Source organism: Chrysochloris asiatica, unplaced genomic scaffold (genome assembly GCF_000296735.1).
Source record: "Chrysochloris asiatica unplaced genomic scaffold, ChrAsi1.0 scaffold00279, whole genome shotgun sequence".
Classification (NCBI taxonomy): Eukaryota; Metazoa; Chordata; class Mammalia; order Afrosoricida; family Chrysochloridae; genus Chrysochloris; species Chrysochloris asiatica.
In genome coordinates this window covers 1,800,592-1,816,085 of record NW_006408797.1, presented here as the reverse complement: position 1 = coordinate 1,816,085, position 15,494 = coordinate 1,800,592, and the positions used below count along the sequence as shown (strand labels likewise).

At 48.2% G+C, this 15,494-nt stretch overlaps 1 protein-coding gene across 1 annotated transcript in view; it reads right to left on the bottom strand.

Moving 5' to 3' along the window:
• Positions 1-15,494, bottom strand: part of ADAMTS2 (ADAM metallopeptidase with thrombospondin type 1 motif, 2) — a 363,960-nt gene that overhangs the window by 47,301 nt on the left and 301,165 nt on the right. The window contains exons 11-15 of the mRNA XM_006874455.1: positions 14,631-14,776; positions 10,628-10,803; positions 6,383-6,516; positions 1,254-1,377; positions 68-151 (exon numbers count right to left, since the gene is read on the bottom strand). Of these exons, the coding sequence (XP_006874517.1) occupies positions 68-151; positions 1,254-1,377; positions 6,383-6,516; positions 10,628-10,803; positions 14,631-14,776 (664 nt within the window). The remainder of the gene's footprint in view (positions 1-67; positions 152-1,253; positions 1,378-6,382; positions 6,517-10,627; positions 10,804-14,630; positions 14,777-15,494) is intronic.

Here is a 15,494-nt window from a genome sequence, read left to right as displayed (position 1 = left end):
ACACCAAGCTTCCTGGCATAAAGATAGTTTAATTGTCAGTTGGAAGGGCTGGACCTTCGAGACTCACCCAAATGATGGCTGGTGGTGTCCACCTCCTGGATGAGCAGATGTCTGGCTCCTGTTGGGATCTCGAACATCTTGATGTAGCCACCTTTGTTTGGGTATGGAAATACAAAGGTAAGTAGTACAGAGGCCCACCTGAATGCAGACAAAGCAAGGAGGACCCAGCCCCTTGAAGGCTCTCTGAAGGCCCTGGTATTTCTGGAGTTTGAAGAAACCAACCAGAGGGGCCAGCAGGAAGCTACTGTGTTTTTGTTGGTGCTATAAATAAGTCAGGAAAGCATCTTCCCTTACGTCTTTTGACCAGCTTTAGAATCACATCCTAGACAACCCCTCAGCTCATGGGATTCCTGTGGATGCCTGGAAAGCCCCGTGGGCATGAATCCAAGAGGTCCATGTCTAAGAGGGAGGCCCTCCACAGATTACCCAGTCCCTGTGGCCTTAGCCCTTTAATCTGTAGAAGGAAGATGTGGGACTCGCATGGTGCCATGGAGAGGGTTGGCCCCAGCACCTGATTTCAAGGGTATTCCATGCTACAGGCTCTAAATTAACGTTGCTTTTCCCCACTTTAGAGGAAGATCAGTGCAGGCACAAATGGATTCAGTTGGCTTCTGTGGTCTTAGCAAGAGGACAATGGTCTAGCAGGAGGCCCAACTCAGGGGAGGCTCACCAGAGGACTATTTTCCCAAAGCCTACCTCTGCAGAAACCCCAACTTCCCCAAGCCCATTCTGTGTCCAGAGAAGACAGATCTACTGGCCTGAGGCTGCAGACTGCACTGACTTGCCCAGAGAAATCCTGCTGATAGTTAGCAGTGTTGGGGGGAGAGGAGGGGGTGCGCAGGATTGGTGATAATGGGAGCAAGGGACAGACAGGTGAGGCCAGACGCCCTCAAGGGGTGGTGAAGAGGTACCTTTCTGCAGGCCCCTGCCTCTCAAATAAAAACATCTAAAACCCAGCCCCTGCACCCTATAGGCTAACCTTTACCCTAACCCTGTGACTCCTAAGCCCATTCTCCTTGCTCCCTGTCCCTCAAGTAGCCTGGTTCTAATTGCCCTGACTGAGGAGTCTCCCTTCACACACCCTCCCAGACCTTGGCCCAGAGCAGTTATGAACCTGTAGGCTAACAGAGGCCATGCCACGCACAGGTGCTGCAGGTAGGTGCTCAGGCATTGAAATGGAAGGGCAGGCTCACCATGTTTCTTGGGCGAGCGCGTAAATGTTCCCTTGACCACTTTGCAGTGACTGTTGTCTCCTCCACATACGCCGCATTTGTCCTCCTGCTTGCTGGAGCCGATCACCCCATCACAACCCACCTTCTGCAGGAGTGAGGAGACAGGGAAAACTCAAGATCCCTCCCTCACTCTGGCCCTGGCCTGGCCCTGACCCCAGGATCCCCTAGAATCTCTAGCCCCTATTCTCTCTTGAAGTCCCAAAGTCTGCTCCTCCTTTTCAGCCCTTCAGAATGCAGTGGATGGAGACTGGGCTGGAGGGGGGGGGGGAGGGGGGAATGGGACAAGACAGGCTCCTATGACCTTGGTCACCTCCCCTAGCCATCCCTTCAGTCCTCAGGAAGTGTGGCCATCAGAAAGTTCTGTGCAGCTGGAATAGAGTCCTGTCTCCAGCTCTTCCAGCTGGCTTCACTCAGTTGACCTTTCATGCTCTTTCTGTCCTTACTGCTGTAAATTAAAGGCCCAGTCCCAACACTGCCATTGCCCCGAGGTGCCCTATAGCTCACTCCTCAGAAGGATCCTTTGTAGGGCTCCCCACAAAGCTGAGACCTGAGTCTTCAGTCTTCCTCTACACACTTTATAGGAAACCAATGCCCCCTGTAGTATATCTGAGGCTGTCTGGGCAAGGGACAGCAAGCATTGCTGGGAACATTTCTCTTCAAACATTATTTCAACACTCTCATTCCAGCAGCTAAGAGTAACCACATTTTGGAGACCAAACACCAAGTGAATGGGGACATGCCTGTCTCCAGGGGCCCTTGGAAAAGCAATAGCACATTCAGAATTTTTCATCTCTGGGGCCAGGCAGCATCCATTTCCAGGCCATGGTTGCTCCATGGTGAGAAGTCCGACATGCTGGTGGTATTGGGAACTCCACTGATCCCACTCAAAGTGCAGTGGGGAGGAATCGCCTCGCCTCTAGGCTGCTCTTTCCTCTGCTTGTCCCAGAGTGCTCAACAACATCACAGTTTTCCATCTTGGCTCTGGCTGCCAGGAAGCTCAGAGCGAATTCTCCCCTCCAGATTTCTTCTACTATTACTTCCAGAGAAGCTGACTTTCTTCCCTTTGCTCTCTGATTTTTGACTCTTGTCTTTCAATGACCTTTGGGGGTAGAGCTTCTTGACAATGAAGGGCTACAGAACAATGGTTAAGCCATCACTTTTAAACACATGGGTAGAAGTTTATGACCTTTGGTTTCATGGACCTAGTATTTGTATTTGATCATAAGCTTTTGGAATTATTTTTGGAAGTGAGCAGAGTACAAAACTATCAGTAAAAGGCACACATTCATTTTCATTTTAATGATTTTACCAAATGCAGGCAATATGATAAAAACAAAACAATCCATTGCAGTCAAATCAATTGTGACTCTTAGCAAGGCAGCAGGCTACCAAAACCCAGCCCACTGCCACTGAGCTGACTGTGACTCACAGTGACCCTGTAGAGGGTTTCGGAGACTGTCAGTCTTTACAGGAGCAGATAGCCTCAACTTTCTCCAGTGGAGTGGCTGGTGGGTTTCAATTGTCCACCTTGTAGTTAGCAGTCCAGTGCTTATCTAACAGCACTACCAGGACTCCCTTCTAGGCAAAATAATAGGGAAAAAAAAGAATTGGTCTTTTACGGCATGGAAACCTGAGCTTAAAGCAAGATCAACTGCTTCCCGGCTGTGTGATCTCAGAGGGCGCATTACACAATCCTCTGAGTGTCTCCACATTTGTGATATGTGCAGGAGTTTCTAGAAGGGTGATAAGTAAAACATCAATAAAGGGTATGAAGAGAAGGAGGAGGGTGGGGAAGAAAAGGAGACAAAAGGTGATCAAGAGGAGGAAGACGGAAGGCAAGAAAAGCAGGTTGCAAAGAAGAGGAGAAGGATGCTGAGGAGGAGGAGGAAAACTAGATGAAAGAGAAGAAAGAAGATGAGGAAGAAGAAGAGGAGGAGGAAGAAAAAAAGGAGAAGGAAGAGGAAAGGGAGAGGGAAAATCCCTCTCTTAGGCAAGGTGGTTCCCTCCCTGCTCTACTTTCCTGCAAGTGGGGGAAATTGCCTCTGCTCCAGTCTCTAACCTGGAGGAGGGATTAGTGTTCAGGTTTCTAGTAGTTTCTCTCTCTGTCTGCTTATAAAGCAAACTGGAGGAGGCACAAGTTTCAACAGCAAGGGCATCAGGCTATGCACACTAGACACACAGGGGCAGTGAGGGAAGGGGCGCTCCCTGACTCTGAGCCAGATGTGATGGAAGCCTGCCCAGGTGAGATCATTGGACTTAGCCTAGTATCCACTCTTATTTGGGAGTTCGTCACTGATACATTTCCTCTTCATAAAAAGAGTTAGAGCTAGTTGACACCCAAAGACATAATAAGTGAAAATTCAATGCTTTGCAAAAGCAAGAGGCTATCTGGACATATGAAACAATAAAACAACATGTTCAATTTTAAAATAGTTGCTTTAAGGAGGATTTTGTTCTGTGTTTCATAGAAGGGCAAAAGGAAAACCGAATACATGAACTACTTGATCTGTCAAACTGCGAAGGATCAAATGGACTGCAATCATTTTTCCTTTATTCTAAGACAACTTTATTGTTGTTGAGTGTCATTGAGTCAGTTCTAACTCATGGCGATCCTGTGTAGGTTTTCTGAGAAACAGCTGATGAGTTTGAACCATTGACCTCATGGTTAGCAGTTTACTTTTTCTGAAATAAGAAGTAGCTAGTTATTAGTAAAAAAACGCTTTGCCTGCCACCTAGAGGACTCTCTTTGTCTGGGAACCTGAGGTGGTGTGGCCAAGGCCCAGGCCTAAGTCCAGGCAAGCATTGTTTGTCCCTGGCTTTGTGATCTTCTGTCTTTGGCACGTATCTACTGTCTACTGGCCTTTAGGAGAAACTTTTTAATGAGTAGCATTCTGTAACTGAATTAGGGGATGGGAGTGCAGAGGTGATACTGAGTGTAATCCAATAGAAAATGTCAGGGCAGCCCAGATTCTCCAACTCACCTGAAATCCCACCTTAGATCCTAAAGCGGAACTAAAGGGACCCAGATAACAGGTCAGATTGGGATGCCATGGGTCCCACTGGCTCTGCATGGCTGCTGCCAGCCACCAACAGTGACCGAAGACATGACAGCTTAGATTCCACACCAGAGCAAGTCCAGGGGAAGGAGGTGGTAGCAACTGTGGAGTTTCTGTCATCATGGGGAGAGGGGTATATTTAATAATTTATCTGTTATAAAATCCTATTGATTAGTATCAGGAGAGATGCTAGTTTATTTCCATTTTTCCCTTTTGTATAATTGTGTTTAGATAACATAGTTTGGTAGCATATTTTTACTAGACTGGGGTAGTGTATTGTACCCTTTATTAAAGCAAAGTTACTTAATGTTGTTAAATAGATTCTAACTCCTAGAAGCCCTGTATATAAGGTCTCATAGGCATTAAATATTAGAGGGAGCAGAAATACTAATCTTTCTCCCGAGGAGAGACTGGCGGGCTCAAATTGTGGACCTTGTGGTTGTCAGTCCAGTGTTTGTCGTATAAAACTACATAATGGGCCTCGTTTAATTCTTGGATTCTATTTGATTCCCTGTTCTGTGTGGGTCTTTGTTCAACTCATAGATCTTTTGCTGTAATTCCACTTTTAACCTTACTAAATCATTGTGTTTTGATAGTCTATAATTTTCAGTATCCACTTGAATATTATTTTTGATTCAGTATTAAGAATTTCACATTCATGTGTATTGTTATAAATGATACATTTAATCTCACTGTTGCCCTTTTGGTGTATATTTTTAATCTTTCCTTTCTGTCTCATTTCTTTTTTCTTTTGCAATATGGTCATCATCTATATATGTAAACAAGGAGCTCTGGTGGCCTTGTAAGATAAGCACTGGACTGTTAACCATAAGGTCACCACTGTAAAGATACATAGTCTCAGAAATCCTATATAGAGTGGCTATGAGTTAGAACCAACTCCACGGCATGCAGCAATATGTAAATACGTATGTTCTCTATTCAAACTATTCTGCTTTTATCCACTTGAAATTACTATTAATGAAATAGTCAACCCATTGCTCTTTGACCATTGATGTTAGGAATGAAGCTAGTCTTTTAGCTCCTTTTGGTGTGTTTGCAACTACATTCAGGGCTGTCACCTAAATCTAATTTGACTAACTGTTAGAAAATCTAATTCTACTTTTCCCTGTGCTTGCTGATTGTCCTTGGCTATCCTGACATGGGTGTGGGATATTTTGTCCTGCCCTCTGGGAGCTGACTAGGTGGTTTAGCCCCCAAACGAAAGGCCCTGCCTGGTCCCCTGGCACCCACTGCTGTGGCATCTTGGAGGAGCTCTTCACAAGCAGCACTGAAGGAAGAGAAGCCTGGCAGTGTACGCTCTGGCTGCCTGTGTCTATCTCCACATGCTTCCAGCCACCTCTCCACATCTAGGTGCTTGTGAAGTTCTGTAAGGCTCAACAGAGCTTCCTGAAGACACTGCCATTCCTTAGGATGGTCGGACACGTCAGCTCGCTGTAGTATCCACCGTCAGTCCTGTCTATAACAACCTAGCGGAGACTTAGAGTTGTTTCTAGGGGAATCTGGCAGGGACGAGTCTGTACTCATGAGGCTTAGGCTACCTCATAGATGGTTCTTGTGGCCACCTAAGGCGGGAACCCAGGCCATAATAATGAAGGACAGCCCAACACAGCATTTCACTGAGGACCAAGCTCTCTGGACATTCTCCTGATGGCTAGCCTCAATCCAAATCACAAAGTTCAGAGCTCAGCAGAGTGTAGGGATGTAGCAGTGTGCCACTTAAGGATCAGAATCACCTGGGGTGCTTTAAAATTTCATGTTCCCAGGTGATGTCCCAGACCACAGAATCAGAATATCTGAGGTGCAGCTCAGCTCCCCAAGCTACCCCTAGGTATACTCGAGTTGCAGAGCCTCTATGGTGTGAGCGAGTCCCCTCACTTTTTTGAGAGTCCACTTCTGTGCCTGGTGCTGCTCCCACACATTGTGTGCTTAACTTCAGTGAATCTTCCCAAATGCCCCAAGAAGGAGAGGTTCACATGGGGCCCCAAGATGCTATGCCTCACTGCCCACACTCACCTTGCAGTCCCCGCGCACACAGAGACTGAAGGCATCCTTGTAGGAGCAGCGTGTCCCGTCGTGCACCATGCGCTTCATGGACACCACCTCCCCAGTCTCCTTGGACTCGCAGTGTAGGTGGCAGCGCTCTTTGGCTGGGGAGAAACAACAGGTGTGGTGAGGAGCCCCTACGACATTCTCAAGGTTGCCAAGAGAACCACAAGTGTTGTCTCCCATGGGGCCTGCTTATGGTTGATATGCCCCTCTCCAGGCTGCCTCACCCTTGGTCTGGGAGAGAAAGAGAAAGGGAACAGATGACTCCAACTCCCAGTGTTTCTGAGGCCATGACCCTGATTTCAAAGACATTTCTCTAAGTGGGAGTCCCTGGGTGGAACATACTCTTGCCAACTAAAACGTTGGCAGTTCCAACCCACCCAGAGGTGCCTCAAAGACAGACCTGGTGATCTGCTTCCAAAAATCAGCCATTGAAAGCCCAGTGGAGCACAGTTCTCTGACACACATGACATCACCATGAGTCAGAACCAGCACTGATGGCAATGGTTTTGTTTTAGTTTTCCCACATAAGTGAGTGAGGCTGCATTGAGTTCTCTGATCCCTGAGGTCCTAGCCAGAAAGTCCTGACACTCTCTGTGGAAAGATAAGGTTTGCTTGGTTTTGACTGAAAGAACCCCTTTACAGTTGGCTTTCTTTGGAAGCCTTAAGCCTCCCTTGATTCAGCCTCTGGTCCCTGCTCCTTCCTCCTCAGCATTACCTCAGAGGCAGCCAACGCACTTTCTATTATTTGATGTCCTTTCACTTTTTCCACCAGACTGAAGCCTCCAAGAAAGTCTCATGGATTGAATAGTGTTTCCCCCCCCAAATTCATGCCCACCTAAGTCCTCAGAATGTGACCTTACTTAGAAATAAGGCTTACCCAGTGCAATTAGTTAAGATTCATGAAGTCCTAAATGCAAATGACTGGTGTATTCCTAAGAAGAGGTGAAGACACACAGAGAAACAGAAGACAGGAAGGTCAGGTGAAGATGGAGGCAGAGATTACAGTGATGTTGACACAAGCCAAGGAAAGCCTTTGGGGCACCAAAAATTGGCAGAGGCAAGAAAGGGTCTTCCCCTAGAGCAGGGGTGGGGAACCTTTTTTTCTGCCAAAACTTATAGTTATTCATGGGCCAAACAAAATTATGAACTTAAAAATCAGCCTGCTATATAAGGAGCTCTAGTAGTGGTTACAAATTGGGTTGTAAACCTCAAGGTCAGCAGTTTGAAACTACCAGCTGTTCCGTGGGAGAAAGATGAGGCTTTTTGCTCCTGTAAAGATTTACAGCCTCAGAAACCCTGTACAGGGTCGCTATGAGTCGGAACTGACTCCACAGCACATAAATATCACCACACGTGTGATGGGGTGGCACTGTAGGATCAGCACTGGACTGTGAACCACAAGGTTGGCAGTTCAAACCCACCAGCTGCTCCTCAGAAACCACAGACAGGTTGCTGTGAGTCAGAACCAATTCAACGGCACTTAACAACAACAGCAATGTGATGGCTGGATTCCTGGTGTGGTATGATCAGCATTGAACTATGAATCATAAGGTTGGCAGTATAAACCCATCAGCTGCTCCTTGGAAACCGTAGACAGGGTCGCTATGAGTTGAAACCAACTTGATGGCACTTAATAACAAGAACAATGTTATGGCTGGAACTGTGTTTTCCGTGGTAGGGCCAGACCACTCCTGCCTTAGAGTATTCAGAAAGAACATGGCCAGGCTGACAGCTTGCTTTTGCACTTTTAGCCTCAAGATCAGAGAGAATAAATTTCTGTTCTTTTAGCAATTTTTTCTGGCAGCCTTGGGAAACAAGAAGGGGGTTGTCCCGCCTACTGTGCCCAGTCCACTGGTATAAGGACAGGGGCTGGTGCTGGTCACTACAGATTCTTGAAGAGGTGATGTTCAAAGTGGCAGAGAGGCTTGCTCTCTGGCCTCTCTCTGCCACCCCAATCCTTGGGAAGAACTGAGCTATAATGCCATCACGAATGGAGGGAAAACCAAAACCCCAAACCCATTGCACTTAAGTCGGTTCCAACTTATAAGGACCCTACAGAACGGAGCAGAAATTCCCTATTGGGTTTTTGAGACTGTATTCTTTATAGAAGCAGACTGTCACATCTTCCCCTGTGTCAGGGAAGGAGACCCAAAATGTAATACAAACGTTGGCAAGTGAATTTCTTACAAATGGCTTGCATAACTACATTGAAGTGGGTAGGGAAAAGAACTAATCAGATTAACCTTGGAAAACTATCTTGACAGAAGACTCTTGGGCTAAAGACAAAAAGAAGTGTGAAAACACTTTGTAAAAGAGTCAGGATTCTGAAACTACTTTTTATGTCCGCTGGAACTGAACAAATAAACAATTGCACTGTAAATCCTAAGAGCCAGTTTTCTCGCTGTTGGAGAAAGAGGTCAGAAATAAGAAAACGGGAGGGGTGGAAACGACCACTGGGGAGCTGTACTGGAACCAGAGGGACCAGTATAAACACATGGTATGAGTATATGGGCTGTTATCGACTTTATAGTGTCCCCTTGAAATATGTATTTGAAAGCCTGGCCCATATACTTGTAAATAAGGGATTTTCTTTGTTTTGTTAATTAAGTCCTACCCAGGAAAGGTAGGTTCTAAACCTAATAACTTTTGAGGTATAAAAAGAACAGATTAAACACAAACATGTATACACTTGCACACCAAAAGACACAAGCCAAGGAACCAAGGAACACCCAGGGCCAACGATAAGAAAGGATAGACGCGGGCTTTGAACTTCTAGCCTTGTGAACTGTGAGAAAATGCATTTGTATTCTTTAAAGCCACCCACTTATTGTACTTCAGTTGGAGCAGCACTTGGAAACTAAAGTGAATGTGTTTCCCAGCTCTGTCCCCTGAGTTAGTGACACCCCAAGGGCATAAGCACCCCTAGTGCCTGCAGCACAGGTCACCTTGAGAACATAGTTAATAGATCTGTGCCTCAATTTCCCCATCCATAATTAAAGTGGATTGTCTCTTAGGGTTCCTGAGCACCCACGTAAAACACTTAGAATCATGTCTGCAACATAGTAGGTACTTGGCCAACACGGACTGGTATCATTTTTCACTTTCCCTCTGTCCCAGTGAGACTCTCCCCACCTCAGTCCCTTGAGGAGATACTGGGGCTCAAAACACTGAGAGTCCAGCCCTTCCACCTCCCCAAAAGCTAGGTGAGTGGAAAGATGCCCAGGCTTCTTATTCCACGTGGCCAGCTTTAAAGAAGGCCAATGGCTTTGCTCCTTGGATAAACTTAACTTAGAGCAGAGGTGCTGGGAGATCTGTCCTTATGGAATTCTGGGAAACAGAAACAGGCTACAGCACACAGGAATTGTGGATAAGCATCCTACCTGCTCCCACCTCCCTGTGTGATCATAGCACTCCAGCCACATCCTTTGAGAACCCACTCCTTCACCCTCTCAGCTCATGAGACTCAAGTATAGCCCTACCCTCTGACTGCAGTGGGTGTGCCCCAACCTTTGGCTGCAGTGGCTCATTCTAGGACAAGGGGCCCCATCATATCAGAAAACACCAGAACAGGGAAGTCTTTCAATTGAGATTTCTGAACTTATAGGATATGAGGAATCTGTTACTGAAGCCATTTTTGCCCCTGTAGAGTGGGAGAGATGCCAACACTGAGGAACTAAAGCTGAACGAACTAGAAAAGACTCTGGAATGATCACAAGTTTCTGGGTCCACCATGACTGAAGCTACCACACTTTCCAATGCCAACAAATTCCTTTTAAGGCTTAAACCTGTCGAGTCATACTTTTTGGCACTTACCAGTGGGAGTCCTGACTAATGGATGAGAAGCCCAGAGGTGATCTGGTTCTTTAGCAGAGGTAAGCCCCAGCTGCCTTCAGTCCCACCCCCCCCACCCCCCATTTCCGGAGGTACACCTGTGGCCTTGTCCAACAGATGACAACTGTGGGAGCTGGGCACACACTAAGCCTCCAGCCTGGCTCCCTCAGCCTTGTGTCCTTGGACAAACCCAGTGTTCTGACTCCCCAGCCCAAAGTGGACCCTGGCACCACAGCTGGCCAGATTTGGTTTTGCTGCCAACCCAGGCTTTGTCCACACCCTTGCCCCAAGCAGAATCAGGGGCAAAGAATGGTGCCAGGCCCAGGCCATCTGCCCACCCAGACCTGTTTGCTGGGCACCCACTGCCTGGAGGCTCACCGTCCCGGTGCTCGTGGGGCAGCCAATGATGCTGAGAATCGCCATGCTTGAAGTACAGGTCCCACTGGCGGCACTGCTCCTCTCGGAAGTCGGCTTGCATGTCAGGGCAGTCCTGAGGATTGCAGAGCTGGAAATTGTAGGCAAGGCCTGAGCAGGTGCGGCCCCCATTGGCTGGGCTAGAGAGAAAGCAGAGGCCTTGAGCTTGGTGCCAAGAGACAAAGGCCAGTCCACAGAGCCGCGCAGCATTTATAGGATCCTTTCACATCAGGTGTCGGCCCTGCCCTGTCCCTGCCACACAGACCCCAGGCCACTTCCCAGGTTCCAAGCCGTAGGGTCTTGGTATGGAATGGACTGGACCCCTCCATCCTGGAGTCCCTAGGAAAGGGAGTTTCTGCTTATAGGTCTGTGTGCCCCACCAGCACCATTAGATAGCTGTGGTTGTTATTGAAGCGTTGTTTGGGTGGCTGGGTGTTTGAGTCCTGCCTTCTGCACCACACCATAAGTCTAGATGACAAGGGCTAGGTGGCATTTGCTGACAGTCAGGTCTGCAGCACTGATACAGATTTGGGAACTCAGAAGTCATCATAAGCATTTGGTCCCATGAGCAGGGCTGGGCACACAGTGCTAGCTTTCTTCCTATCTCAGTGTTATGTAGGAGGCATCTCCCTGAGTCCCTCATTTCCACCCCCAACTCAGTCTGGGTGAGCAGGATGCCTCTGGAAGACAGGGTGGCCCTATTAGTAGCTGGAAAGTCTGGGCATGGTCATCCTGAACCAGGCATGGTAGACACGCAGAACTGGAGCCTCTGCTCCATCTCAGCATTGACATCTGAGCCCTGGGCTAAAGTCTTGATCTGTCTGCCACAAGGATGGCAACAGCTACTGCATGATACAGGTGATCATAAAGGAGTCAGCTTCTGTAAAACCCCTTGCATGGTATTAAGTTCTTGGGGGCAGACAGTGGAAAGGATGCAAAAATTGTGGAGAAAGAAACAATCGGCTGGGGAGAACAAAAGAAAACTAACATAGTGTGCCCAGCTCTGCATATGGGACCAAATGCTCATGGGCTCCCGCTAGCTACAATTTACAGGTGGATGACTGATGGAGTCACAGAACCAATGACAAAACCACCAAGAGCAGCATGGGAAGGAGAGAGCAGGCCTGGGTGCAGGAGGAACAAGAGCACAGATGTCTGTGCTCAGGAGCCTCCTAGTGGCCGCATGGGTTCCAAGAATCCAGAAGCTGTACTGGAAATAGTGGGAGGTGCTGGCCCATCTGAATGTTGCTAATTTGAATGTCATTTCCAAAACAGAATGTTAGCTGGCAAAATCAAAGGAGATATAGTAGGTGAAGAACTTGGAGACCGCAGATTGTTTTCAATTTCGCAATTGTAAGAGTGGGGAGAGCTAAAAACACAGACTGAATTCAACTTGAGGGAGCAGAGGGCCAGCAGCAAGCACCTCCCTACTCAGCTCCTCATGGGTTTATGTTGTAAGAAGGGTTGCTGCATGCGAGCACAGCAAACAGTAATTAAAGAAGGCGCATCCTGGTCCGATCACCATTTCTTGGAGAACCTGTGAAATGTGTGGCTACGTGGATGCGCTTACAACCTGGGTTGTTAATGAGCCTCTGAGCTCTGAGATCCATTGGGTGCTGTGGCTGTGCTGTGTGGGGCTGTGGTCGATGTAAATAAACCACTTTGGAACTGTGTTGCCACACCCATACTGTCTTATGGCCAAGGATACATGGAGGAAGTGCGGGACCTGGGCGTGGGCTGGGTGGTTCTCATATATACTGGTTTTGTGAACTGACAGGGCTGCAGGCAGTTAGGACAACTTGGCTTCCACTGTTGCTCTCCCTGTCCCTTGCTGCCATCACCAAAAAGAGCTAGGCCACAGAGGATGCCCGTGGGGAAGGTCAGAGAGACCATGTGCACTCCTTCAGGGCCAAGTCTGGTATCAAGTCCTCTGCACTTCAATAGTCCAGCCAGGGCCAGGCCCAAGTTAAGCACAGGGAGACTGGGTCTGGAAACCAGGAGTAAGGTTAGTTCTGCTCTCCCAACTGCATCCACACATAAAGGAGCAGCAGACATTAATGACATTTATTGAGTTCTTGCCAAGCACACCTGCAGTGCTATCTCTCCTGTTTGTTAGTCTCATTTTGAGGTATGTTTTAAAGTTCCCAAGGAGATCTTGAGAGTACTGGTGTGGCTCTGTAGGATAAGCACTGGGCTGCTAATTGCAAGGTCAGCAGTTCAAACCCCATCAGTTGCTCCTTAGAAACTCTATACAGTTGAAACTGACTCCAAGGCACTTAACAACAAGAACAACATGGAGCCTTGAGAATCAGGCAGAGAGCATCTGAGCCCCTTCCTGTCTCTACTCCTGGCCAGAATCACAGTGTGGAGCTCCCAAGCAAGAGGAGGACAGGAAAGAAAGACAAGATGCCAAACACAAACTGGGCTGGTGGGCACAGGTGCTCTAGGGAAGCACGTTCTCCCCCTCTGGACCACAGTCTTAGACCCCTTCCTGAGTCCTCACCCCATCAGCCTGGCCTGCTCGCATGGACTCACTTGACCCCTCTTAGTACTGCCTCTGCTGAGTCCTCCCATGGTCAGTTTAGAGTCCAACCAGACTGAACAGAGCATGCAAACTGCTACAAAGCCTGGAGTGCAAGTGACCTCTGAAAGTCAGCCAGGCAGTAGACTCACCCTAAGACCGGTAGGGCCTAAATTTTGGAGTCACAGGCTCCTCTAAGAAGTTGAGATATGAAGCTAGGGATCTGCCCCACAAAAAACAAGTGCATATGCACAAAAAATGGTATACAATTTCTCAGACCCTGGAGCACTGCTGAGGTCATGGCAGGGTGACAAACCTGAGACTGATGCTTAGGGGTGAAAGGACCCAACCAAATATCTAAGCATATTCAGGTGGGTGAAGGAGATGAGGGAAGCAGGCCAGGTGAGGCTACCCCATGAAGGAGCTTGCTGCCCACCAGCCTGTATTTGGACCCAGCGTTGCTATGGTACCCGATTTAGAAGCTGGGAATCTGTTGCTTTTTCAAAAATATGATATCTCCAGATATTTAATATTTTCAGGGAAATATATTTTTTTCTTTTTACATAGGCCACAGAAAGAAACAAACTCCACGTGTCTCCTGGCACTCTCTAGGATAGGAAGGTGAAAGATCAGAAAGATGTTAACATCGCCATTCCAGGGGCTGCACTTATAAGCCACTTACAAGCCCCAGGATGACAAGTGGCCCCAGGTCACACAGTGAGCTACAGGCCACACACTCGAGTTCCACAGCCTTTCTTCTTGACTGTGACTCTACACTGGAAGAGGTCAAGGCCAAGACTGAGGGTTGAAAACAGAGAGGTCTGGACAATAACCCAGGTCAGTAGTGGTGAGCACGTGACTAGGGAAGTGGCTGTGGACTGAGGACAGGGCATGGCCTGGGGGACAGCTATAGGATGGGGTGGTGGAATGAAAGGACCCAGGAGGAAGACAGGGCAGGAGGAACAGAAGGGGGAGCAGTTTTTGAGGCTGTCACAGTAGCAACCTCTACAGACAGGCTAGTTTGCTGAGTCCGCCCCTCTCCTGACTGAAGACAGCTGTTTGGCTATGGCAGCCACTGTTCAGGCTCCCAGCATTCTGAGGGCCAAGAGAGCCCTCCTTTTTTTCTCCTTTCTCCCTCTATTTTGCTTTCTATCCTCAGTCCCCTCGATTAGGAAGAGTGTGTATGCTGGTGTGTAGAGTTGGACTACACTACAGGTGGGGAGTGGTTGCAGGCTGGTGGGTCAGGAGCCCAGATCTGCCCCTGTAGACTTTGTGCCTGAGACATGTACTCTGCTTCTCTGAGTCTCAGCTTCTTCCTAGGTGGTGTGAGGAGTGGCCAGGGCTGCCTGTCCCTATACCCTCTCTAGAATTATTGTACAAGATAGAGCCATCACTGGGACCTCACTTGCCACCTTAGAAGGGTAAGGGAATGGCAGATCAACTCACTGTGGGTTGTCACACTGGCGGGTCCTGAACTTCACACCTGTGCCACAGGTGCGGGAACAGGAGCCAAATGGACTCCAAGCACCCCAGTTTCCGTCCCGTTTGAGGATGTCAGGTGTCAGCCAGATACAGTGTCCTTTAAAGCAGTGCTGAAAGACAGAGACTGGTGCATCAGGGGGCTGCCACTCACTCTTCAGTGTACAGCGCCTGAGATGTCTGCCTTGTGCCTGGCCCCAATGTATCTGACCCTGCCCTGCCACTAGAAGCTCAGAGCCCAGAGCTCAGACAACCAATGGCAGTTACAGGTACAGTGAGGTGTTGACCCACCCAGCTGACTCACCCCAACCACCAGTCTGACCTCCCACCACCCTTCAGTACCTTGCCCGGCCAACATTAGTTACTCAGTCAGAGTGTGTCCAGGGCACCCACACAAGGTATGTTTACAAAGGTAAACCTGGCACAAGTCTGCGATTTCAGAGATATACTAAGATCTATTCCTTTTAGATCTGTGTTGGAAGATCTAAAACAGATCTGTATTGGAAGAAGTACAGCCCAAGTGCTCCTTGGAAGCGAGGATGGTCAAACTTCATCTCTCATTCTTTGGACATATTGTCAGGAGGGAGCAGTCACTGGAGAGGGATATCATGTTTGGTAAGGTTGAGGGTCAGAGAAAAAGAGGAAGACCCCCAGTGGGATGGATTGGCAAAGTGGTAGCACCAATGGGCTCAATCGTGGCAACAATTGTGAGGTTAGCCCAGGACCGGACAGTGTTTCATTTTGTTGTGTATAGGGTCACTATGAGTCAGTACCGACTCAATGGCACCTAACAACAACAACAACATTCGTTTTGGTAAAAAAGACAATTAA